At 41.2% G+C, this 27953-nt stretch overlaps 1 protein-coding gene across 8 annotated transcripts in view; it reads right to left on the reverse strand.

The window, feature by feature from the left end:
• Positions 1-13960, reverse strand: part of PIKFYVE (phosphoinositide kinase, FYVE-type zinc finger containing) — a 76710-nt gene extending 62750 nt beyond the window's left edge. For 4 of the 8 annotated variants that reach the window (XM_061148882.1, XM_061148884.1, XM_061148883.1 and 1 more), the window contains exons 1-6: positions 13632-13777; positions 10136-10316; positions 8401-8550; positions 5039-5157; positions 4136-4307; positions 15-222 (exon numbers count right to left, since the gene is read on the reverse strand). In XM_061148882.1, coding sequence (XP_061004865.1) covers positions 15-222; positions 4136-4307; positions 5039-5157; positions 8401-8550; positions 10136-10307 — 821 coding nt within the window. In that variant the 5' untranslated portion in view covers positions 10308-10316; positions 13632-13777. The other 4 variants (XM_061148878.1, XM_061148879.1, XM_061148877.1 and 1 more) reach the window with 4 other exon arrangements.
• Positions 13961-27953: the final 13993 nt, after the last annotated feature.

Consider the following 27953-nt stretch of genomic DNA (forward strand, 5'->3'; position numbering starts at 1 on the left):
GTAAGTGACTATACCTTTGCCAGGCAAAATCATCCTCTAAAAATATGTTGCGGCTGGCTTTTCTACTCCCCACAGGTGTACGGGGTTCACTCGGGTCAAGTACAGACACAGAGGAAGCGGAGTCTGAAAGAGCATTCAAGTCTTCACCAATGGAATTACTGTCTGTGGAATGAGCATAACTTAAGGCTATTTTTCTACAGTATGTACAGGCTCGGAGGTCCCCTAGGAGGAAAAAAAAGAAGAAGAAGAAAACTTATTAGACGATAACATATCTACTTACCAGAACCATTAAACCCTTGGCTTAATAGTTAATCTAATAACAGGGAACCATCTTCAAGTAAAGACTACCAAACAAGACCTCTTTTTAAAAGTGAAGTAACTTTGTTAGCTCTGTTATATATTTTAAAACCAAAGGGGGTGGGAGGGAGGTTTAAGAGGGAGGGGATATATGTCTACATATAACTGATTCACTTCATCATACAGTAGGAAGCAATATAACATTCTAAAGCAACTGTACTTCAATTAAAAAAAGAAAGAAAAGCAACAGGAAGAGCAAATATGTGGGTAAATAAGCATTTACCATATAAAATAATAAAAAAATTTTTAAATAAAAATGAAAATTATGATAAATCCATCCAGCTACCCAAATTACTACAAATATTTATAACAACTTAAGAAAATATGATTCAATGTACTAGAAAACTCCGCTAAAAGAGTATTTCTCAAGGTTCTAGAAGTGAAGTAAGGGACTCTATCAAAGACAGGAGGTTCAAGGAAAAAATTTTAGTTAAATACATTAAACCAACACAAATAGAAAGAACATTTTTTACCTCGGTAACAAGGAAGGAGGAAAATGTTATTTAGTTCTTTATGTGAAGTCATAAAGATTGATCTCCACAAGGGGGCACAGTTTCAAAAACTGTTTAAAAACAAAACTGGCTTACAAACAATAAGAAATATGGGTCAGGGGAACTATAAAAGAAATTCTCATGGTAAAAGTTAGGATGGAAATGAAATAGTCTTGGGAAGACAATAAGGTTATTTAATAATTTTAAGTGTTTTTTTTCCCCTGGAAGCAGTCATACCCAAATATAAGTTTCATTTCTACCCTGCTTTTCTGTAACAATTTTTTGTGTGATTCTATAACATTTTAGCATACTAAAAAAGGAGGTAAGATAATTAAACTTTACTAATGACATGTAACATAACAATTCTACCTTCTTTTCACCATTAACAGTAGAAAACTGAAGTGACACGGAACAAAAGACTTCTAGAAGTCAACTGTACTGGGTTTTTATCATAATTACTATGAAGGACAATATACGGTCTTATTTTTTATTTTAAGACAACTATTTTATAGTACTCCATTTTATTAAATTATGCATGTATTTTAAGCAAAATTAAATATCACTTGTTGGGTTACTCATTTCTAACACAATTCAACAGACGAATCTAAAGAAAAATGTCTCCAATCATGAACCACCACCAACCCCAAACCTCTTCCCCCCAACAAAAAACACTGAACTCTAGCCCAGGATAAATAAGTGGAGGACATACCACCACTAGCTGACCAAGGCTGAATTTCGGAAAAGAGATAAAATTACTTCCTGCAGAAAAGTATTTAAGTTGCCACAACAAAGGCTTGGTTCTTACACTGTAAAGAAAATCTCCCTTAATCAGTCAGCTATTAGAATGAAAATGATCAGGTCAATTAAGGGAGCCAAGCTTGACCAGAAAAGTTTTCATTTCATGGAGAATCCTCACCAGCAAGGGCCTATAGAGCAGTAAAAAAAAAAAAAAATTACATGAGGTGGTGAAAAGGCTGACAAGACACAGCCCCTCAGTTCACTGGAGACAACAGACACATACAATCCAAAAGTTGCAGGGCAGACCCAGAGACAACACTGCTACTACCATTAACAATAATAACATCCACTCATCTGTTTCTACGTGCCTAAGTATTCTAGGTATTCAGGGTCACAATATACCTTTGTGTTCAGAATCTATTATGCCAACTGCAATGGTCAATTTTATGTGTCAATTTGGCAAGACTGATGAGTTGGTCCAACAATAGTCCAGTTGTTGTCGTGAAGGGTTTTTTTTTTTTAAGATTTGATTCACATTTACAATCTGTGACTTTAAGTAGATTACCCTCCATAATATGGATGCATCTCATCCAATAATTTGAAGGCCTGTGGAATGCTCTAAAGGAAGGGATCCAAAGGCTTAGAGAGTCTGCTAAGAGCAGATTTACCAGGTAAGATCTGCTCACTTGCCCCAGGAGGACCCAGGGCACATACCTGTCACCCTGACTATGAGGGCACATAGTCACTATGACTATATGAGGGAAGCACCGGCATCCCCTGTAGAGTTTTGTGGTCACCTCTCTCTGCAGGAATTATCATGGAACAGCTGGTGCTGAACTGGAAAACCTAAATGCATTGGGCCCACTGGATCCCAGGTTGGCAGGGGCAGGGTGGTGGCACTTAATCTCAAAAGACAAGGTTAGCAGGAACGGACATCAGGGTCAAAGCAGTAACCAGAACAGCGTAACACATACAGAGATCTGTGACACCTCTGACCACGGTGTTCCTAAAGCAAATGGGCAGTCTTCCAAATCCGTACTGGATCTGTATAAGAAAAAGCATTCTAACTCAAGACAACAAAAGTCTATCTCGAATCAAAATGAATCATGACCCCTCAATAAATTCTCAGGCCCAAAGTCCTTTGAATGGATGCTGGGTCACCTTGAGGTAGGAATCCACTACACTGCCAAAAAATATATACTGTTAATCTTCCTACGAGGTCTCCTCTGAGGACCCTATAGCCTTTTACCAGAGTGACCATGCATTGAGAAAAAGGTAATAGTCAAACTTTTAGGCAATTACTGGACTTTGGCTCTGAACTGACACTAATACTAAGAAACTGTTAAACTAAGAAAGCTTAGTTTTCTTAACCAAGTTTTAACTTAGTTAAAACTAAGAAAACATTACTATGGTTTCAAGTCAGCAGGGGCTTACAGAGGTCATGATCCATACAGTTTCAGCTCAGGTCCATCTTACAGTGGGTTCAACAGGTCCCCGAAGCCAGTAGTGGTTATATCTCAGTTCTAAAATATGTAACTGGAATAGACATTCTCAGCAAATAGCAAAACCTCTACATTTGTTCCCTGACCTGTGGAGTAAGGGCAATTATGGTAGTTCTGGCCTCCAGAATGGTGAGACAACAAATTTCTGTTTATTCTAAGCCACTCAGTTTGTGGTATTTTGTTAAGAGAGCCCTAGGCAACTGAGACATCAACCACATTAAAAAGACAAGATTTTACCCAAAGAGTAATGGGAGCTCTGAAAGGGTATTAGGCAGGGGAAATACTCTGACATGATCAAACTAGCATTTAACAGGACACTGACTACAGTATGAAAAAAGAATCTGAGGTAGGGAAAAATTCAAGGTAAAAAAAACTTTAAAAGGCTGTAGCCATAATTTGGATGAAAGATAATTGGGGTCTGAACTCTGAAGCAGTTTAGGTTTAAAAAGAAATTTTCAGTGAATAAGGCCACAAGGAAGATTTACATGATAATAAAAATAACACGAGAGAAATACTGAGAATGCTCTCTTTTTGGTAACTTCTGCACACCTTCCACTCCCTAGTCACTACACACACCATTGCTTAATTTTCTTCTGCTTCAATAAATAATTTTAAATTTCTATATTACTAAAGTTCAGGAAAGAATATGAGTAAATGCAATTTGCTAGAGCATAGTGTTAAGGAATATATATCTGTATATATTTTGTATATATAAAATACAAAATTTGTATTTTGTAATATAAAAACTCTCACGGTAACATAAACCACTCTAACCATCGCTCTAACCATCCTGCCTAAAAAACATGAATGGTGCTGTGGTTTTTCACTACCATCTATGACACACTTGTTATTTATGAACATCTCCATCTACTTTCTTATTTGACCACAAAGTCCTTTAAAGCAAAGTCATGTCTCCCTCGTGTTTGTTCTCCCCACGTCTCACACATAAAGTCCAAAATGAAAAATGACTTAACATGGGTCCCCTATTGCAACTATTTTATTGCTATGACCTTTAAAAATTGTAAAATTGTCATAAAGCTCATTTACCTGTATAACCCATAAATTTTCCAGGGATTTCTTGATTGCAGCAACGACTGCAGAAGATCTGCCCGCACAGCCGGCAGTGGTGTCTGCGTCTGAAAGTGGTAAACTTCTCGTTGCAGTCATAGCACTCCTTACACTGGCTATCGGGCATCCAGTACTGCTTCAGGTCACTATCCTGCAACAGTAAAAATGCGTGAAGGCTTCCTGAAAACACTGATTTGTCAAAATGCAAAGGCAAATACAGTGCTGGTCAAAATCCTAGAAAATTTCTTTTGCAGAAATTAACAAGCTATTTCTTAAAATTCACACAGGAATGCAAAAGTTCAAGAGGACCAACCAAGGCAGTCTTAAAGAAGAATAAGCTGAAGGACTTACAATGTCTGTCATTAAGATTTATTCTAAACCTACAGTGATTTTAGACAAAGTATTAGTGTAAGGAAAAGTGGAGCTGTGCAAGGAAGAGAAGAGCCTGGCACACCCTCACACGAGTATGCAGACTTACGACAAAGTCTGTAATGCAGTGAGGGACAGTCTTTAAAAAAAGACAATAGTACTGGGTCCAACTGGACATCCATGGGGGGAAAAAAATGAATCTTGATCCATATACCTTCACATCAATAATAAAGCTTCTTGAAGAAACCATGGAAGATAGTCTCCCATGGTTCATTTTTTACTGCCTCTGGGTTAGAAAAACATTTTTTAAATAGAGCACAAAAAGCACAACCCATAAAAAGAAAAAAATTTTGATAAATTAAAATAAGGAATATATGAGTAAAAATCTGCTGTCTACAGTTGGAGTAAGCATTAACTGAACTTTCTTTCAAGTGGCATTGTACCATTTTCAGTGAGCACTGCATGATCCCCATATCAGTGCTTAATAAGTAATCCAAAGAATCTAGACAATACCTGGCTCTTCCCCTCCATGATTTCCTTGAGGCGTTTTAATACTGTGCTGAGGCTTCGAAGCTGAACAGCGGTGCGAGGGTCATGACCTCCAAAAGTAGGTTCTGCCTTCCTTCTGGTGTCTGAGTCAGGATTACAAAACAAAAAACTACTTTAACAGTATCAATGCAAAGTGCTTCTTACTTTTAGCATATACTTATGTTCTCCCAGCCAGCGACACAGCCTGAGAGTTAAAACTAGTCTTCGTAAGGGTAACAGGCAGTTCAAAGTGTAAAACACTGCTTCACAAGCAAATGAGGACTGAGACAGCACTGTCTGAGGCCACTGATGATTTTGAGGCCTGGATGGGAGCATCACTTAACACGGCACAAAACTCATTAGTCATTTCTCGGGCCCTTCAGTCCCAAGCCAGAATAAATTTCTGCTAGAAATTCAGCAGAAGGAAAAGCAATGCCAGTGAGTTATCCTAGCCTAGTCTCCATAGTAATCAGGTCAGCAACAGGGCTGAACAGTTCGGCTAGGCCTACAGATCACAAAACCAAAGGCTTGTGTTACAGATGATTAGGAAAGAATTTAATAGCCAACCTCAGAGTCTGACAGACTTCAGAACACCCAGGATGGTAATTTATGCACAAACTTCCCTTCACCAATGTCCAAGAAGACTTCTCTTTACCAAAGAATTGCTAGAGCTCCAGCCCTACCCTTCCCTGCCACCTCCCCTCCCCTACAGCTCCAAGCAAGAAGGAATCACTTGGTCTTGAAACAGCTCTTGAAGCCAGTCCTGTCAATAAAAAAACAGGCCTACATTCCAGTTTTGTGGCCAGAATGGGCTGTGCCCACCAAAGCTTTCATATGTTATTTCCTTATTTTAGAGCAAGATTACAACTGAGGTTTCTACCTATCCCTGGCTCCAGCAGTTTTTAAACCTAAGGATGAAGTAGAGGTGGCCTAACAAAATGGATGAACATCGCTATTAGCTTAATCTCATTAACCTCATAACCTATGGCAAGGCCCTCTCTAAATCTTTCCCAAACTCACTATTTGTTACATTTGCTTTAGATGTTCTTTGTTTTGGCTGAGTGGCAAAGAAAAGGCTACAAAGAAATGGGAAGTTAAGATTTAAATCTAAACTGATGAAGAATTTTCAACAATATTAATTATGGAAATAATTATTTAAATGGCACTTACGTTACAAAACTGAAAACTTTATCTTTCTATAAATACCTTAATCTCAGCAGATATGTTATTACTAGAATAAAAATGTATATGTATTAGAATGACAAAAAGCTCGAGTCTTTGTGATAAACCAACTCTCCATGATTTATGAACTGCAAAAGGAGGGACAGATGAAGTTCTTAGAACAGTAAAGCCGTGGTCCCAGGCACGGGAAATAATTAACTGCAAAGCCCCTTGCGTATAGCCACTTAGGAGTATAAGAGAACACAAATAGCATCATCCATTGAAAAAGCAGGAGCAAGACTATTCCTAGAAACAACAGGTGATGCCTTCAACATGGATGAGGATGAAACAAAAAGGAAAGAAAATCTGGTTCTGCCCTCAAGCAATCATCTCATCTGCTTCTCATGTAAAATGAATATTCTTAATAGAAAATCAAATGACTTCCAGGGTCAGAGAGCTGGTAAATTGTGGAATCACAGTCTTTTAATAAGAAAAGGAACTAGACTGGTCAAACAGTCCCAGGCTCGTCAAACTCAAATCCCTGAGCAGCTAAGGAAGAATCAAACAGTCAAGGGGACAGAGAAAAGACTGTAAGGAATGCAGCAAACCAGACATCACAGGTTCTACCTAGCAATATTTAAATTCAAGCTTATCAAAATAACAAGACAAGGTTTGGTAAGCTGTCAGTTTGTAACCCCTAAAAGACAGATTCTAGTCTAACTCCTCAATTTTATAAACGAAGAAATCCTATGCTTAATTCAGTATAGGATATAGTCAGAAGAGTTCCCTTAACAAAAATAGGAGTGACACTCTGGACCGGGTTCAAGAGTTAAGGAGTTGTAAGGTTCAAAGTCAGATTAGGGATGGTCTCTTCCTTCCATCCATGTGGAGTAAGGAACTCACTTCTCCCTCCCCGCCTTCCTTCCTTCTGATTCTTCCTACCCAACAGCTGACATAACCCAGGCTAGGGCCCTCTGCCCTGGGAAACCTGCAGAGGTGATGCAGCCAGCTCTGCTCCACTCCTCTGGGAAAAACTCTCCTTCTGCTTGGCTTCACCTCCTCCTCTGACCTACTGGTAGCAGGTTCTGAGACAAGTCCCAACTAGCTATTAATAAAATCTGCTTCTGCCGACCACCATTACTTGTGCCTGCCTACTTGTCACTCGAAGACCTTGGGGAGAAGACTGGCCAGATAAGACAAGATCTGACGTTCACAGACACCTGATTTTCAATGCTATACCCCTTTCCCTCTCTTATGCCACCTCTCATTGCCCTTCCCCTACCTACCACCTTGAGTCAGGCAAACCACTGCATTGAGTTGAATAATCTAACAGAAATAAAACATACAACAACTCACTTTATCTAGTCTCTTGATGCAGGCACTGATCCCAGTCTGTACTCAACAATGAAGGAGATGATGGGAGAGCAGACCAGGATGGAGAACGAACAGGTGACAGGAGCTCAGTTCATCCAGCCACACTGACAGTTTGCACCCCGACAAGGACAGAAAGCCAAGAGCAAGTGGCAGCCCACTGATGGGATTGAGAGACTTCTGCAGCCAGCGGCATGCACACGCCACCCCAGGAACAGATCCAGCAGTCACAAAGTTCAAACTAACCTGAGTTCTCCTGGGGGTGTTGCAAACTGTCCTCTGCTGAAACCCAAGCAAGTAATTAATCAAAAAAAAAAAAAAACAGTCAAGAGATCTCTGCCTTGCCCAAATTAAAGTTTACTGAAATGTTTAAGAACTCTTGTTTGCTAGGTCACTTCAGTCAAGTCCAACTCTTTGCAACCCTATGGACGGTAGCCCACCAGGATTCCCTGGAGATCCCTCTGTTGCTGGGATTCTCCAGGCAAGAATACTGGAGTGGGTTGCCATGTCCTTCTCCAGGGATCTTCCCAACCCAGGGATCTATCCCATGTTTCTTATGTCTCCTACATTGGTAGGCAGGTTCTTTACCACAAGCACCACTTGGAAAGCCCAAATTAAAGTTTAATGAAATGTTTTAAGAACTTCTGTTTAGGTATCAACAAATTATTTCACTATCCAGGTAAGTTTCGTTAATTCTCAAGAGTACCTGACTATTCCAAATAGCAAAAAAGTTAAGTCAATAAATAACCTGGGAAACACAATGCCTGGGAAAAGCTAATACTCAGAAAGGAATGAAATGCGAACAGTTATCATACCTAACACTGAAGATCGACGCTGGAACTCCTCAGTAAGCTGCTTTTTATAAGGTGTAGGTGATCTCACAGATTGTGTCCTTGAAGGGAGCTGAGGGCTGGTCCAACTTCCACTCAGAGACTGTTGCTCTCCCTGGACCCCTTCTCCTCTCTCTGTAGCAAAGGAAAGCTTGGAATTATTGGAAAAACTAAGACTCAAGAGCTCAGCAAAGAAAAGGAAATAGGTGAGATTTTTCAGGAAAGAATGTATACTTGTATCACATATCTAAGTAAAACTTAGGGTTAAAAAATTCAAAACAGGTGGCAAAATTACAGGCCAATAATTACATCCTTGGTATATGTGACCTTCAGTTTGTTTTACTTTTCACTAGAAATTTCTTGAGCATATTAATGGAAATAGAATGCAAGCTTCACATGAAGGTTGGGATCTTTTGTTATTCTATTTTATTTATGGGATAGATTCCTTGACTATTAACATAGTGCCCAGTGGATAGCAGGTGCTCAATAAACATTTGCTAAATAAAAGTCGCTCAGTTATGTCCAACTCTGTGCAATCCCATGGACTGTAGCCTATCAAGCTCCTCCATCCATGGGATTTTCCAGGCAAGAATACTGGAGTGAGTTGCCATTTCCTTCTCCAGGAGATCTTCCCCACCCAGGGATCGAACCCGGGTCTCCCACATTGTAGACAGACGCTTTACCATCTGAGCCACCAGGGAAGTCTAAATTTAAAGACTACTGTAAATGTAATGTAACCTAGACAGGATCCTAGAACACAAAAAGGACATTAGGTAGAAACTGGAGAAATATGAATAAAATACATACTTCAGTTAGTAATACTGTGTTAATAATGGCTCACTGATTATAATAAACATACTCTACCAATGTGAGATGTCAATAACAGGGAAAACTGGGTGTAGGGATATATGAGAAATTTCTGTATTATTTTTCTAATTTTTCCATAAATTCAGAATTATTCAAAATAAGACTGTTGAGGTTTCTTTAAAAAAAAAAAAAAAAGATTACTGTTTTCAAAATGATGGACTAATGGAAGGTTTTACAAGAGCTTTAAACATGCCTGCTAATAAAAGTCAGTTAATACTATTAAAATTTCCACTGAGTTAATCTATTAACCCATAAACCCCTTTCAAAGAGAGGGATTACTTTCTAACACATTTCAAACAATACTGTCAAATATAAAAGCAAAAGATGTAGACCATGTTTTTTAACTCTTCTAATGAGTAAAAAACATTTCTTAAAAAGAGTTCATTTTTAAAATATATTTTCATTTGATATCATTAAATGTATTAAACAGATTAACAACAAGCCTGCTGACAGCTTTTAATTTTTGAAAAATATGAACCCTTCCTCCCATGTGCTGATTCTTTAGTTTCATTGCTTTCATTAAAATCTTTTGGCTATTAACCTCTAAAAGAACAAAGTCCATTCTATGGACTTAAGAATACAGATATATTAACAAAGGAAAAAAAAACGATGGATGCTAACTTTAACTTCCTTTTAACATTTAGTTCTCATTTCCAACTTCCCATTCCAATAATTACTAAGATTAAAGAGAAAACTCTAGCCTTCTTTTCTTATGCAGTTAAACCCGAGGATCTATGATGAAGGCTACTTCCTAGTTAATATTCACTTTCTTGTAAAGACACAGCATGAAAGTTGAACAAGAGAATTTCAGAGAATCAAGATGGCAGGGTGTCTGATCTTTAACAGGTCTTACCTTTGTTAAATCTAAAGAGATTGACAAAAGAACTATACGCTGATTTAAAAGCAGGCTCGTCCTGATCAGGAGTCAGAGGCTTAAAGTGTGTGAGATGAGAAGGACTGGTAGGAGACCGGAGTAAGTCATTAGCGGAGTCCAATGTTGGAGAAGTCTTATCATCTGTGGCCATTTCATGAGTCTAATAAACAAAAGAAGTAAGCAAATTACTCAGGAAGCCCAAAGGCTGATTCCAAACAGCACCCAAATGTCTAGAAATCTGACTTCAAAAACTCACACCTAAGAAAACCAGAGTACTTAAGTCTACTTCAGCATACATCCCAAATCAATACTTGAAAACACTGCGGTCTAGATCATAAGGAAGAGTTTCAATTTTATCTAAAACTAGGAACATTTACAGTCAATCTCACTTTCAAAATTAATACATTTTTAGGTATTTGTATTTTATGTATATATGTATTTGTAGTTTCAAACAAAAAAAAAAACCAAAAGTATTAAAAATTTGAAGGCAAGGAAAAAATGTGAACAGGCAAAATGGAAAAAAAGATTTTTCACTTTATTTATGTATTTTTCATTCTAAGATTTTTTCCCTTGAAAAAGAAATAGCTCTTTAAAGTTGGGGAGATGGGGGGGAGCTGGTTTTACAAAAGCATACAAATTCTTCAAAGCTTTATTTCACTTATCCCAGTGTTTGCTTTTTAAAAAAATATTAAAAAATAAACACTTCCAAGAACGGAAAATAAAAGTCATCCCTTAATGACATTTCTATATAACCTCAAAAGTTACCTCAAACTATGTCTCATCAGCTATGAGAACGATCTAAACCAACAAGCTGATCCCCATTACATGTCCTCCTAGGTACAGAAGCCTGGTTTTTCTCGTTAAATCTAAACTCATATAGGCATTAAAATGAAGATCTTAAAATGCTTTTTTTTCTAAATAACCAAAAATCATAATTCAACCAAAGGACTGTTACCGACACCCTCAGATGCAGGTAACAGAAAAGCACAGATGTCTATTTTCTGCCATATTGATTAATACTTCAAATAAAAGAGAAGACCATGAACTATGCATAATTCATTAAAATGCTATAGCTTGGAATCTTATATTTACAAGGAGGACACTACACTCTTATAAAATGCTCTTCACTTTCAAAATCCTAACATCTCATTTCATTTCTATAAATTCCTGGAACACAGAATTGGCCTTATTACTACATTTTATCTCTGAGGCAACCAACGTACACTGACCCCAAAACAACTTTCTTGAGGGTCACATAGCTCTTCAGTGGTCCAACTGTAACTAGACGCCAAGTTTCACTCCAGAATTACTTTTTTCCCCCTGAGGGCAGCATTTTTTATCTAATTATTTTCTCTTTTAATTAAAGAGGTATTTCAAGTTTGCAATGGTTTTGGAGGCATACACTCTTGGCTTCAAATTCTGATTATGAAATTTCTCAGCTGAGTAAACCCATGTAAGAGCCCTGTGAGATATATATTACCATCCTCATTTCACATAGCGGAAACTGAGGCATAGTGTGAGTGGGATAGTGTATATGAAGCACTTTTAGCAGAGTGCTTGCCCCTAAGAGGCACAGAATTAATCTTTAGAGCAAAATTATTTTGTAGCTCTTCACAGACTTTCAATTCTGATCTATTTGAATTCTAACTGTTCAGGATGTTGCCTGATTAATAATTTAATTAATTGTCCATTAAACAAACAAAAAAAAAGACCACTGACAAAAAGAATTTTGGCAACAAACATTTATTGGAATGGGGTAGGGGGAGGAAAAAGAGGAGCAGAAGAGGAGGAAGGAAGGAGGGAAAGGACACGTCCTTCTAAAGTGTCCTGACAACCCACACTCCCGCAGAAAGGGTTGGGAAATTAGCTGATGATTGACTGACCAAGTGTAAACTCAAGAAAGTAAAAAGGGAGGTCTGGAGAGAAAGAATACCGTGACAGCAGTAACAACCTGAAGGCCTCAGAGAACACCCTACACTCTGCTTCGACACGAGGAACATGAGCAGAGTAAAGCAACCTTCCTGGGGAGTCTCAGCATCACGCCGAAGAGTCACCCACACACAGACTTTTATTAGACTTAGGAGATGTGAGGATAAAAATCACCAGGAAGACACTGACCAATGCAGTCTCTAAAAGAATACAGTCACGCAGAGTTAATCATAATAATTATACAATGATATCACGACCATGAAAACTACCTTACAACTCTTTCTCTGGTAGCTTAATAACTGTCTGTGACATAAACTAGGATTCTTTCCTATCTGAGAGGTAACTAGATGTATTCACTTACTCATTCAAAGACCTCTCTCATGGATCACCAACACATTGCCTCTTCTCCTTTGCAGACTTGCATATGCAGATCCACTAAGCACTATCAAAAGGCTTGTCAGGAATTGACATTTAGAAAATAAGCCTACTCCACCAGTCAAATCAAAATTTTAGCAGACAGAAAAACCAAAGTATCACTTCAGTCATTTCTAAGTACAGTGTTTAAAAAAAAAAACAAAAAGATACTCAAAATATATCTAACAATGCAGGAGAGTAGAACACTAGAAATGTTAGTTTCCACCTCCAAAGATTTTTTTTTGTTCAATTTTTGACTGACGTACCAACAGACGGAGGCTTTCCAAAGGAAAACCACATTATCCATATTCTTCTTCCCAGAAAGAAGAAAAAGAGGACATGGGAGAGTAGTCTTGCTCTTCAACAGAAACTTAATCTGCCCACCTCTGTCACAAACTCGAATCCAACAGAAAGAAATCAAGAATATTTTTTGGAAGAATTCTGACAGTGGGAGTTTGGGAGTGCTAGAAAACAAGATTCAAATAAATTAGAAACAAAACACTACAATATAACAAGACCACCTCTCCTGTCAATATCGAAGTAATTTTACAAGAATGTGCACTGAATCAGTACAGGATAATCTAATAAATACACTCAGCTAGAAAAACAGACAGGACATACGGAATTCCAATATTTCTCATAGTTCTTAAATGTCTTAATAATAAAGACCCCAAATTTCCTAAAAATATTCCATTCTCATCCGCTTGTTGGGAACGTTCTAAGCAAGGGGAAAATACTAACTGGGCAATCAGGTCTTCTCAAGAGCCTGACACAGGTACAAACGGAAAGGTCTCAAAAAGCAGAGACAAGCACTATAGGAGGCAAATACTTATCTGAAACCTCACTACTGGTATCGTTTCTGTAGATTTAGGAACTTTGTCTAGTCTACGTATGCACCTCTGAAACACAGGCTCAGAATTTACCCATCAGAGAGAGGAGGAACTGGACTAGGGACCTCTGAAATAAGTTCAAGTACACGGGACAAGATAGGAGCGAGGGAACTTCAAATGCTTCCAAGGAAACCTCTTCAAGACAGTCCCAGCCGGATCCCTTCCCACTCGCTAAACAAGGGGCGGCCGAGGAATCAGGGGAGTCGCCTGAACTGGAGCACGGATTCTCTGCCCTTCCTTACCCGGCCTCCGCCGCAGACCGGCCTCAGCCCTAGTTGTGGAGTCCAGCTGCCGCCTTCACTTCAGAGTTCCCCTCCGCTCCGGCCACAGAGCTTCCTAAACCTGCCTTCTTCCCCACACTTAGGCCCAACCGGCCGCGCGCCAAGTCCCTTCCTTACCTGCGCCTCCCGCCCCAGCCCCGCGGACCACCCTCCACCCCAGCCTCGGGTTCACGGGTCCAGGCGCAGGAAAGCGGTTTAGGAGCCTAGCGCCGCGGTTCTCAGGCCGCCGGCGGTTGCGGCAGGAAGCAAAGCTGCTTACATGGTTGCGGCGGCTTCTCGCTTCCCCCCAAGGCTCCGCCCCCCGTTCCTCCTCCCCTCCAATCCGCAACTCTCCGGGCGGCGGCTCCGCCCTCCGTGCCCCGCCCACAGGACGTTCGGATCAGACGCTCAGGCAGAAGGAATCCAGCCCAGATAAAGTCGTGCTCGACACCTTGACCGAGATTTAGCCGCCTGTCTTCCTAGAGGAAGCCACGGCGACTGCGCGCGTGAGCATCACGCGTGCCGGGTCACCAGACGGGTGCAGGCAGGACTGTGGTTACCGTATGTTTTCGATAATATGGGCACTCATACGACAGAGGATGAGATGGTTGGTTGGCATCACCGACTCAATGGACAGGAGTTTGAGTAAACTCCGGGAGTTGGTGATGGACTGGGAAGCCTGGCGTGCTGCAGTCTATCGGCTCGCAAAGAATGGGACACGACTGAGCGACTGAACTGAACTGAACTGAATGTTACCGCGCTCAGCTTTCTTACGGACTGACACTTGTGCCTAGAGTGAACACTGTTATCAGACTTGAGAGATGCTGCTAGATGGTCACGTGATCTTAAACAAATTACCAATTTCTTCAGGCTCTAGACCTCTTATTTGTAAAGTGGGGCTAATGATAGTAGCCTTCACAGATAATTTTGTGAAGGTTAGGTAAAACATTGTCCGTAAAGCGTTCGCACAATGTGTCTAATCCAGTGATGTCAGCGCTATAGCTAATTCTTTCATTCAAGTTTTGTGGTGCAAAGACTGGTGCATATAAAGTTACCAAACCCCGACTTGCTCAGCCTGGCTCGCATTACCCATCATTTTGTCCTGCTGACAGGATGTGGAACTTGGCAGGAGCAGTCAGAAGGGAAGTGAACCCCAAAGTGAGGTGCTATTTTAGTTAAATTCTGCAGGCCTATTTCCCCCAAGAGTTTTGGCAAATTCTCACCCAATTTTCCTTGAGTTGGATCTTTGCAGCCACTGGAGAGTAGCATGGAAATCTGGTAGCCGTATAAATCTGTTACCATCCTCAGCTGAGCACCTCGGCAATCACCCTAGGAGTTGGTAGTCAACTTCCTCTTCCATTCCTCACTACTGCAATAGCCACCACCACCACCATGCCCCTACCCCCATTATATTATTCTCAGCAAGAGATCTTATTCTACCTGAGTGGAATAGCCTGAGCTCTTCAGTGCAATCCCTAACTACCTAACCACCCCTACCACATTTACCTGCATCCACATCCACCCTTACCGCTTCCCAGGTGGTGCAGCAGTAAGGAATCCGCCTGCCGATGCAGGAGGCATGGGGTTGATCCCTGGCTCAGGAAGATCCCCTGGAGAAGGAAATGACAACCCACTCCAGGATTCTTGCTCCGGAAATGCCTTGGACAGAGGAGCCTGGCAGTTACAATCCATGGAGTCACAAAGAGTCTGACACAACTGAGTATGCACATGCATACATCCACTCTGGCCTGACTCCTGCCCTCTGAGTAAAAAGAGCCTCTTCTTTCCCGGTTCAATCCTCCCCGCTGGCAATCCACCTTCTCGCCTCTCCCCTTGGAAGTCACCAGGTCCAAGCTCATACTGCTGCGGCATGACAGGCCAGTAAATGGAGAGACAAGTTGTTGGGTCAAGAAATAGTGACTTTATTCAGAAAGCCAGCAGACCAAGAAGATGGTAGACTCGTGCCCCCAATGAACCATCTTGCCTGAGTTAAAATTTAGGATTCTTTTACACTAAAAGGAAAAGGAGTAAAGTCAAACATTTCGAGATTCCAGTCAGCCCCCTAAGGGGATGTGTTCATTTTTTCCTCCTCGCATTGTGCCTGGTCGGGGTTGTTTCCTGTGTGCTAAACAAAGGCAATTTAGTCTAATGCTCATTACCTAGGAGGCAAAGTCCCTGGAGATGGGTTATTATGTATAATTTAAGCTTATAGGCAGGGGTTCCCAGGTGGTGCTAGTGGTAAACAACCTGCTTGCCAATGCAGGTGACAGAAAAGGCGCAGGTTCAATCCTTGGATCAGGGAAGATCCCCTGGAGGAGGACATGGCAACCCACTCCTCTATTCTTGCCTGGAGAAGCCCCATGGACAGAGGAGCCTGGCAGATTACAGTAGAGTCAGACACAACTGAATACACATGCACAGAAGCTTAGAGGTAATAACCCTTTAGTGGTTAACTTGTAGTAGAGTCAGAGAAGGCAATGGCAACCCACTCCGGTACTCTTGCCTGAAAAATCCCATGAACGGAGGAGCCTGGTGGGCTGCAGCCCATGGGGTCGCTAAGAGTAGGGCATGACTGAGTGGTTTCACTTTCACTTTGCACTTTCATGCATTGGAGAAGGAAATGGCAACCCACTCCAGTGTTCTTGCCTGGAGAATCCCAGGGACGGCGGAGCCTGGTGGGCTGCCGTCTATGGGGTCGCACAGAGTCGGACACGACTGAAGCGACTTGGCAGCAGCAGCAGCTGTAGTAGAGGACAAAGTTGCTTCCCTCCACGAGCTGGCACCATATCTTCAACCTCTCTTTCTCCAGTGACTCCTCCTCGGCTCGTAAATGTCTATGCCTTCCAGAAACAAACATTTTAAAAGAAGCAAAAAGAACTCCCCCCTTGCAACTAGTCTGGTGATGTTAATACTTCATAAACCTACAACACAGTATAAATTAGACCAAGACATCATATGAACAGGATAGTCCAGTTAAGACCCTAGTAAATAAAGAAACTCCATACATGGTAAAAGATAAACTGAGGCATATTAAAACCTTCAAGAGTCTATTTGAGCAAGAATGTGGCGTCACCAAATGCAAAGTGGTTAGAAGCACTCTGGCAACAGGAATTTGGGGATAGACTTACAAAGAGGCAACACAGGAAAATGGATTGACTCTAGGTTAGGCAGTTGCCTTACTTAGGAAAGCCTAGTGAACTGTGGTGTTGGAAAAGACTCTTGAGAGTCCCTTGAACTGCATGGAGATCCAACCAGTCCATCCTAAAGGAGATCAGTCCTGGGTGTTCATTGGAAGGACTGATGCTGAAGCTGAAACTCCAGTCCTTTGGTCACCTCATGTGAAGAGTTGACTCATTGCAAGAGACTCTGATGGTGGGAGGGATTGGGGGCAGGAGGAGAAGGGGGCAACAGAGGATGAGATGGCTGAATGGCATCACTGACTTGATGGGCATGAGTTTGGGTAAACTCCAGGAGTTGGTGATGGACAGGGAGGCCTGGCGTGCTGCAATTCATGGGGTCGCAAAGAGTCGGAGACGACTGAGCGACTGAACTGAACTGAACTGAACTGAGGTGGCTACTGGTAATTGGTTACCCTTTGGTTTCAAATTTCTAACCTCGAGTTATTACAGGCTTAGGTTTTGGTTTGCTTACTTAGGCTACTAGGACATTAGAGCCAAGTCTATCTAAGGTCCTCCTGGTTTAACTTAATAATGGCAAACAGTTATTTGATGAATATTTTTTGAGTGACTAATTTGATGGAAAATGTGTTAGTTCTGCACGAGGGATAAAACTGTGAACAGGACATAGTCCATGTCCTCAAGAAGCTTACAGTCTAATATAAGTACTGGCTTACAGTTTAATTTCTGTGAAAAGGAAAAAAAATCAGTTTAGATTCTCAACTCATTCCAGACATCAGAATTAACTCCAGCTGAATCATATCTGTTGAGAGATATTTGTGTAAACATTCTCCTCTAAAACTCTCATCAGTTGTAAATCAATTATCCTTCAAATATATTTTATATATATATAGTAAAAAGAAAAAAAAACTCATCAAGAAACAGAGCAGGACCCTCCCTGCACCATGTCATCTACCTGCCTCTTGTCTGTGGAAAACTTTAGTCAAAGAATAAGTTTAATCAGAGAAATGAGAACATGTGAAAACAAAGGAAAACAGTCACAGGAGACTAAATAATAATAATGTAGTCATTAAACATAGTCAAGGACCTTTAGTTCTTTCTCAAGGGCTATAGATAATATTCTGGGTTATCATAGCCTATGAACTGTCTTATAGATACCAAACCCCAGGTGGAGAAGTTAATGGCATGATGACCAAACTGGACCCAGGACATGAGCTGCCACAGTTCAAACTGGGAACAAATGGACCCTAGAACTGAAGATTACTTGTACCTAAAACAATCAAGATGATGCTGGTCAGACCACTAATGACAAATTTGAAGATGACTGTTCGAGATGACTATGCTGTTTCTGCATGTAGCACCCCCTCCCACCACCACTCTGTTTATAAAAGCTCTCCTCACCCGCTGCTTGTCCGGGGTGGGCGTGGGGGGGGACAGGGCGGCTGGTGGGGGGAGTCAGCCTTTGGACAGATGTCTGCCACCCTACCCCCCACCTCCAGTTGCAAGCATCTGAACAAACAAACTTTCCTTTCCACTAACCTGGCTTGCTTATCAGCTTTTGAGCAGCGAGCAGCCAGACCCACACACTCCTTTCAGTTAACCATCAGAGCACTAATTTATAATTCTTGTTGAGTCTATTGTTCTTATGACAGTACTATGCTTATATTCCTCTATATGTATTAGTTGTACTGAAAATAAATAGTCATAGTCTTTCTTTTTTTATATATTGATTGGTAATATTAAATGCATTACGTAAGGAAGCCATTAGACTGAGGCAGTTCCAGTGCCTCAGTAGCCTGTGTAAGCAAACCAAAACCTAAGCCTCTAATGCCTCAAGGTTAGGAATTCAAAACCTAGAGACAAAATCACAAACAGCCACCTAGGCTTTCTCTAATAAGCCATTAGCTCAAGCTCTAGCCCATTAAATAAAGTTCCTTGCTTTACCTCCATCTCTTCTCCATAAAAGTCTTTTCCTCTAGCCCCTTTCTATGGAGTGCTCTTAACCACTTTTCTTTTGGTGATCACCAAGTCTCACTCAAATAAGCTCTTAAAAACTGTAACATGCCTCAGTTTATCTTTTAACACTATCAGTATGAATTTGTGAGGATTTCTTTTAATATGTTATAGCTTATTACTGACACCATCCTTTTTGATGCTCAAGTTGTTCCCAGTTTGCTCAGCGAGAGCCCCTTCCAGCTGCCTTCTGAGTCCACTTAACATGCCTCCATCACTTTTTGAGCATTTCCTCACATGCTGACACAAATGTACCAGGCTCCTCTTGAACTTTTCTCTCCCCAGGCCTAGAACCAGTCAGCTGTCTAGGGAGGCATAGTTCCCTTTCATAGGTAATATAAGGATGCCTTTAAAAATCACAAGAGTCATTTCTGGGTAGGATGTAATGAAATCGGAACACTCTCACACTGCACATGAAGACATAAATTGGTATATCCTTCCTAAATAATAATTTGATGGCTCTAGTAAACACCTTAAAAATGTTTGTACTCCTTGATTCAACTATTTTAATTCTAGCAATCTAACTCAAGAAATTGATTTGAGTGTAAAATAAAGGCTATCTAAATATCTTTGTCAGGACTTGCCTTGTGGCCCAGTGGTTAAGAATCCACTTTGCAATGCAGGAGATGTGAGTTCAATCCCTGGTCAGGGAACTAAGACCTCACATGCCATGGAGCAACTAAGACCATGTACCCCAACTACTGACCCTGTGCCAACTAAGCCCACGTACCCCAACTGCTGAGCCTGTTTACTACAGCTAGTGTCCGGCACTGCAATGAAAGTTCTCACGTGATACAGTGAAGCTCCTGCATGCTTCAAATAAGACCTGACTGAGCCAGATAAATAACTAAAATATCCTTGTCACAGTTATTTAAAATAGTAATAAGTAAATAGATAAATAAGGAAACATTTCTAGTCAACACAAACATGAAAGTAATACCATCAAGTGGTGGGCAATTATGCAGTCATTAGAAATTATTTCTTACTAAGACTTTATAAGGGCTTCCCTGATGGCTCAGTGGTAAAGAATATGCCTACAATACAGGAGCCACAGGGAGACATGGGTTCGATCCCTGTGTCGGGAAGATCCCCTGGAGAAGGGCATGGCAACCCACTCCAGTATTCTTGTCTGGAGAATACCATAGACAGAGGAGCTTGGTGGGCTACAGTCCATGGGGTCGCAAAGAGTTGGACACAACATGCATGCAAGACTTCATAAAGCATGCTTCTTCACCTGAAATCATTCTTCTTGAGAAACTTTTCATGTCTTGCTTCCCCAACTTCCCCAACCTCCCTTCACATTTCAGTCTCCTGTAACAGAGGTTGCAGACCCCTGCAAGATCGAATGCCTGATGATCTTGAGGTGGAGCTGATGCAATAATAACGAAGTGCACAACAAATGTAATGTGCTTGAATCATCTCAAAACCACGCCCTTGACTCCCCCTCGCCTACCCTCCCACCTCATCCATGGAAGAATTGTATTCCACGAAACCAGTCCCTGGTGCCAAAAATGTTGGGGACCACTGTCCCCAACAGTGGTACAGCTTCTATCAAAATCATTCTGCTGGAATTACTCTTCTTAAAGTGCATGCATGAGGTCCTTCTACTTACCAAAATTATTTTCAGGCTTTGTCTTCATTGACTTCTCTGCAATACCTCCTCCATTATGGAAACTTTCTCTTCCCTCGGCTCTCCACTGGGCTCTGCTGACTCTTCTACTACACCACCGAGAGCTCTTCTCATTCCCTTTGCGGGACCTCTTCACCTGGCTCCTAGAGATAGTAAGTGTTCTCCAGAGTTCTTGTGGAGGCAGACTGTTCTTCTCACTCTATTTCTAGATGATCTCAGACACCATATGGCTTCAACTACTATCAATACATGCTTGCATTGCTGTTGTCTCTCAGTCCTGTCCGACTCTTTGCAAGCCAATGCACTATAGCCAAGCAGGCTCCTCTGTCCATGGAATTCTCCAGGCAAGAATACTGGAGTGCACTGCCATTCCCTTCTCCAGGAGGTCTTCCCAACCCAGGGCTCCAACCTGGGTCTCCTGCATTGCAGGAATATCCTTTACGGTCTGAGCCACCAGGAAAGCCCAGAGGCTTGAATTAGTTTGCTGTAAAAGGCCACAGACTGGGTGGCTTAGATAACAGAAATTTAAATGGGGCTTCCCTCGTAGCTCAGTTGGTAAAGAATCTGCCTGCAAAGCAGGAGACCTGGGTTCGATCCCTGGGTCAGGAAGATCCCCTGGAGAAGGAAATGGCAACCCACTCCAGTGTTCTTGCCCAGAATATCCCATGGACAGAGGAACCTGGCAGGTTGCAGTCCATGGGGTTGCAATAGTTGGACATGACTTCGCGACTAAACCACCAAACCACCACCTCTTTAAATGTTCTGTCTCCAAATACAGTCACATTCTGAGGTACTGAGAGTTAGAACTTTAACTGATGAATTTTGAGGGCACACAATAGCCATAAGAACACTGAAGATTCCCAGATTTCTCTCTCCAGCCCAGACACCCCTCCTAAACTTTAGGTAGGTGTGGTTAACTGCCTCCTGGACATCTCTATCTTGTTGTCCCACAGGCATCTCAAACTGAACAAACCTTACACATAACTCATTATCTTGGCCTTCAAATCTGTGACTCCATCTAAATCCCTTCCTCGTTGAAGGACACTCTGTCCCCCAAAGCCCAAACCCAGAAACCATTTTGTTACTCTTTCTCCTAGCATCGTCATGGCCAAAGAATTTCAATGAACTGTATTTCCATGAGGTACAAGGAACAGTACATTCTACTCCATTTTTTTTTTTTTATCAAAATGAATGTATAAATGCTTTAGAACATTTATGAGAATCCCCTGGATGACTTTCTCATAACCAAATACTAACCAAAATTTCTTCCTTCTTTCTTCCTGAACTGCCTTCAGGAGAAGAAGACAACAGAGGATGAGATAGATGGTGGGATGGCATCACCAACTCGACGGACATGAGTTTGAGCAACCTCCAGGAGTTGGTGATGGACAGGGAAGCCTGGTGTGCTACAGTCCATGGGGTCGCAAAGAGTCAGACAGGACTGAGTCACTGAATTGAACTGAAATTTCATGGCACATGTTTATATTTGTGTTTATAATATTTGGGACCTGGTAACATTAAAATATTCAGATTTTCTTATTGGCCAAATGAAAGGCAAATGGTGTCAAGGCACACAACATAAATCAAACAGAAAATTGATTGTGGTCTGTTTTTATCAACACATATTTGATTTACAATCTTGTGTTTCTGCTTTCAGCAAAGTGATTCAATTATACATTTATATACATTCTTTTGTATATTCTTTTCCATTATGGCTTATCACAGGATATTGAATATAGGTCCCTGTGTTGTACAGTAGGACCTGTTGTTTATCCATTCTATACATGATAGTTTTTTAATTTCATGACTGCAGTCACCAACCACAGTGATTTTGGAGCCCAGGAAAATAAAATCTGTCACTGCTTCCAATTTTTCCCCTTCTATTTACCATGAAGTAATGGGACCAGGACTATTTAAAATCCTAAAAGATGATGCTGTTAAATTGCTGCACTCAATATTCCAGCAAATTCGGAAAACTCAGCAGTGGCCACAGGACTGGAAAAGGTTAGTTTTCATTTCAATCCCAAAAAAGGGCAAGGCCAAAGAATGTTTGAACTACCGCACAATTGCATTCATTTCACATGCTAGCAAGGTAACTTTTTTACCATGCTAGAAGGTAAAATTCTTTAAGCTAGGCTTTAACAGCACAGGAACAGAGAAATTCCAGATGTACAAACTGGATTTAGAAAAGGCAGGGTAACCAAAAATCAAATTGCCAACATCTGTTGCATCATAGGAAAAACAAGGGAATTACAGAAAAACATCTGCTTCACTGACTATGCTAAAGCCTTTGACTGTGTGGATCACAACAAACTGTGGAAAATTTTAAAAGAGATGGGAATATCAGACCATCTTAACTGTCTCCTGAGAAACTGTATGCAGGACAAGAAGCAACAGTTAGAACCGGACATGGAACAATAAGTGTGTTAGTCTGTCAGTCATGTCCAACTCTTTTCCATCCCATGGACTATAGCCCTCCAGGCTCCTCTGTCCATGAAATTCTCCAGGCAAGAATACTGAAGTGGGTTGGCATGCAAAATTGGGAAAGGAATACATCAAGGCTATATATTGTCAGCCTGCTTATTTAACTTCTATGCTGAATATATTATGCGAAATGCCGGGCTGTATGACTCACAAGCTAGAATCAAGATGGCCAGGACAAATATCAACAATCTCAGATAAGCAGATGATACCACCCTAGTGGCAGAAAGTGAAGAGGAACTAAGGAGCCTCTTGATGAAGGTAAAGGAGGAGAGTGAAAAAGTTGGCTTAAAACTCAGCATTTGGACTTCCTGGTGGCACAGTGGATAAGACTCCTCCTACCAATACAGGGAACACGGGTTCGATCCACAGTATGGGAAGATTCCACATGACCCACAGCAACTAGGCCATGTACCACAATTACAGAGCCCATGCCCCAGAGGCTGCAAGCTGCAACTACTGAAGCAAGTGCCCCTAGAGCCTGTGCTCCGAAACAAGAGGAGCCACTGCAAGGAGAAGCCCATGCACTGCAGCAAAGAGTAGCACCCATGCTCTGAAACTAGAGAAAGCCCTCACACAGCAATGGAGACCCAGTGCAGGCAAAAATAAGTGAATAAATAGAATTATAAAACAAACAAACAAAAACCCCTCAGCATTCAAAAAACTAAGATCTTGGCATCAGGTCCCATCACTTCATGGCAAATAGACAGGGAAAAAGTGGAAACAGTGAGAGACTTTATTTTCTTGGGCTCCAAAATCACTGCAGATGGTGACTGCAGCCATGAAATTAAAAGACGCTTACTCCTTGGAAGAAACGCTATGACCAATCTAGACAGCATATTAAAAAGCAGAGACAACACTTTGCCGACATAGGTCCATATAGTCAAAGCTCTGGTTTTTCCAGCAGTCATGTACAGATGTGAGAGTTGGACCATAAAGACGGCTGACAGCTGAAGCATTGATGCTTTGGAATTGTGGTGCTGGAGAAGACTCCTGAGAGCCCGCTGGATTGCAAAGAGGTCAAACCAGTCAATCCTAAAGAAAATCAGTCCTGAATATTCACTGAAAGGGTTGATCCTGAAGCTGAAGCTTCACTACTTTGGCCACCTGATGCAAAGAGCTGACTCATTGGAAAAGACTCTGACGTTGGGAAAGATAGAAAGCAAAAGGAGAAGTGGGTGGCAGAGGATGAGATGGTTAGATGGTATCACTGACTCATTGGACATGAATTTGAGCAAACTCTGGGAGACAGTGGAGAACAGAGGAGCCTGGCGTGCTGCAGTCCATAAGGTTGAAAAGAGTTGGAAACAACTTAGTGGCTGAACAACAACAACAATACATGATAGTTGCATGTGCTAACCAGAAATTCCCAATCTATTCCTCCCAGACTCTGCATCCCTCCCCTACCCCCTCTCTCCCTTGGCAACTGCATGTCTGTTCTCTATGTCTGTGAGTCTGGAAGATTTTCTAAATGAATCCTTACATAGCATCCAATAGAAAAGCCAAGCTAAATTCAAAAGAATCAGAATGTGAGCAGAAAGTCTCATATTCAACTTGCAAGAGTAATATAATTTCAGCATTTATCATCTATTACATTTAATTAACATTGTAAATGGTAATATGGGCTTCTGTGGTGACTCAGACAGTAAAGAATATGCCTGCAATGCAGGAGACCCAGGTTCGACCCCTGGGTCAGGAAGATCCCATGGAGAAGGGGATAGAAACCTATTCTGGTATTCTTGCCTGGAGAATTCCATGGATAGTGAGCCCTGGTGTTGCCATGAGGTTGCAAAGAGGACTGAGCAAACTAACACACAATGGTAATGTTTTTTATAGTTTTGGTCCTAATCACTTGCTTATAAATTTGTTGTTTTATAATTGTATGAGAGGTATCAGCATAAGGTGCATATATCTATAAATGTTAACATAAGCCACTTCTCTGATTCTACCAAACAAAAAAGCTTATCAACTGAAAAGTACTTCCTACATTACTAGCTTAGGAAATACTGTTTTAGATGCTGCTGCTACTGCTAAGTCACTTCAGTAGTGTCCGACTCTGTGCAACCCCATCCCTGGGATTCTCCAGGCAAGAACACTGGAGTGGGTTGCCATTTCCTTCTCCAATGCATAAAAGTGAAAAGTGAAAGTGAAGTCGTTGAGTCATGTCTGACTTTTCGCGACCCCATGGACTGCAGCCTACCAGGCTCCTCCATCCATGGGATTTTCCAGGCAAGAGTACTAGAGTGGGGTGCCATTGCCTTCTCCGATGCTGAGGCCCTCTTAAATGTCACCTTGCCTCCCACATTGGCTTAGAGCCAAACGTGTAGCCCCCATTTGGCACTGTTTAGGATTTGATGGAATACATTTTGTGATTAAACTCACCTTGGTTCTGTGTACTTTCCTGTATTTATTCAGTCTTTACCTCATTTTCTTCACCTATACTCAATGTCTTCTGTCATGCTATATTGTATACATCTTGAAGACTGCCCTAAATCCTCTTTGGAACAAGAATGTATACATTTATAAATAATTTTAGTAGTGGGCAAGGGGTAATAAACCACAAGAACCTGATATAATATGAAGTAAGTTTATAATCACAGGTTATTTGGGGTCTCAGATTCAAGATGAAAATACAAAACCATATGTAATCAATTCTGCACATTTTCTTTAGGATTGACTGGTTTGATCTCCTTGCTGTCCAAAGGACTCTCAAGAGTCTTCTCCAGCACCACAATTCCAAAGCATCAATTCTTTGGTGCTCAGCCCTTTTTATGGTCCAACTCTCACATTCGTACATGACTACTGGAAAAACCATAGCTTTGACTCTACAGACCTTTGTCAGCAACGTGATGTCTCTGTCTTTTAATACACTGGCTAGGTCAGTCATAACTTTCCTTCCAAGGAGCAAGCGTCTTTTAATTTCATGCAAGCCGTGACCACCCTCAGTGATTTTGGAGCCCAAGAAGAAAGAAAATCTGTCATTGTTTTCACTTTTCCCCTTCTATTTGACATGAAGTGATGGGACAGGATACCATGATCTTAGTTTTTGAATGCTGAGTTTTAAGCTGGCTTTTTCACTCTCCTCTTTCACTTTCATCAAGAGGTTCTTTCAACCCAAAACATCTTTTTCTCTTGGGAAAAATACCAGTGCCCTTGAGTGTCCAAAATACATAGTGCCCTTCATAATCTTCAAGAGTAATAAAAATCCAGTATTAGAGATAACTTTAGAAATAAATTTTGGTGGAGAAGGAAATGGCAACCCACTCCGTATTCTTGCCAGGGGAACCCATGGACAGAAGAGCCAAGTGGGCTACAGTCCATGAGGTCACAAAGAGTCGGATGTGACTTTGCAACTAAACAACAACAACTGTATAGCACAGGGAACTATGTTCAGTGTTCTGTGATAAACCATAATGGAAAGGAATATTAAAAAGAATAATATATTTATGTAATGTATATCTAAATCATTTTGCTGTACAGTAGAAATTGGATTAGCATTATAAATCAACTGTTGTTGTTCAGTCGCTAAGTCGTGCCCAACTCTTTGTGACCCAATGGACTAAGCATGCCAGGCTTCCCTGTCCTTCACTGTCTCCCTGAGTTTCCTCAAACTCATGTCCATTATAACAGGAGGGGAAGGGGTAGGGCACAAGTTTTGAAACAGTGATATAGCCCAAGGACACAACATAAACTTAGTAGAAACAAATGGGACCAAGATGGCAGACAAGACTAGACCTTAATCCTCAATCAACAAGTGAAATGACATACCCAGAAGGTGCCATGACTGTTCCAGTTCAATTCAGTCACTCAGTTATGTCTGACTCTTTGTGACCCCATGGACTGCAGCACACCAGGCTTCCCTGTCCATCACCAACTCCCGAAGCCTGCTCAAATTCATGTCCATCAAGTTGGTGATGCCATCCAATCCACCTTATCCTTTGTCGTCCCTTTCTCCTCCTGCCTTCAACCTTTCCCAGCATCAGGGTCTTTTCCAATGAGTCAGCTCTTCCCATCAAGTGGCCAAAGTATTGGAGCTTCAGCTTCAGCATCAGTCCTTCCAATGAATATTCAGGGCTGATTTTCTTTAGGATGGACTGATTTGATTGCCCAGAAGTTCAAAGGGACTCTCAAGAGTCTTCTCCAACACCACAGCTCAAAAGCATCAATGCTTCAGCACTCAGCTTTCTTTATAGTCCAACTCTCACATCCACGCATGACTACTGGAAAAACCATAGCTTTGATTAGATGGACATTTGTCAGCAAAGTAATGTCTCTGCTTTTTAATATGCTGTCTAGGTTGGTCAAAGCTTTTCTTCCCAAGGAGCAAGCATATTTTAATTTCATGGCTGCAGTCACCAACTGAAGTGACTTTGGAGTCCAAGAAAATAAAGTCTCTCACTGTTTCCATTGTTTCCCCATCTATTTGCCATGAAGTGATGGGACTGGATGCCATGATTTTTGTTTTTTGAATGTTGAGTTTCAAGCCAACTTTTTCACTCTCCTCTTTCACTTTGATCAAGAGGCTCTTTAGTTCCTCTTCACTTTCTGCCATAAGGGTGGTGTTATCTGCATATCTGAGGTTATTGCTATTTCTCCTGGCAATCTTGATTCCAGCTTGTGCTTCAGCCAGCCTGAGCATTTTGCATGATGTTCTCTGCATATAAGTTAAATAAGCAGGGAGACAATATACAGCCTTGACGTACTCCTTTCCCAATTTGGAACCAGTCTGTTGTTCCATGTCCAGTTCTAACTATTGCTTCTTGACCTGCATACAGATATCTCAGGAGGCAGGTCAGGTGGTCTGGTATTCCCATCTCTTGAAGAATTTTCCAGCTGGTTGTGATCCACATAGTCAAAGGCTTTAGCATAGTCAATAAGGCAGATTTTTTTTTTTTTTAATTCTCTTGCTTTTTCTATGACCCAAGGGATGTTGGCAATTTGATCTCTGGTTCCTCTGCCTTTTCTGAATCCAATCTGCACATCTTGAAGTTCTCAATTCCTGTGTTGTTGAAACTTAGCTTGAAGGACTTTGAGCATTACTTT

Source organism: Dama dama, chromosome 8 (genome assembly GCF_033118175.1).
Source record: "Dama dama isolate Ldn47 chromosome 8, ASM3311817v1, whole genome shotgun sequence".
Classification (NCBI taxonomy): domain Eukaryota; kingdom Metazoa; phylum Chordata; class Mammalia; order Artiodactyla; family Cervidae; genus Dama; species Dama dama.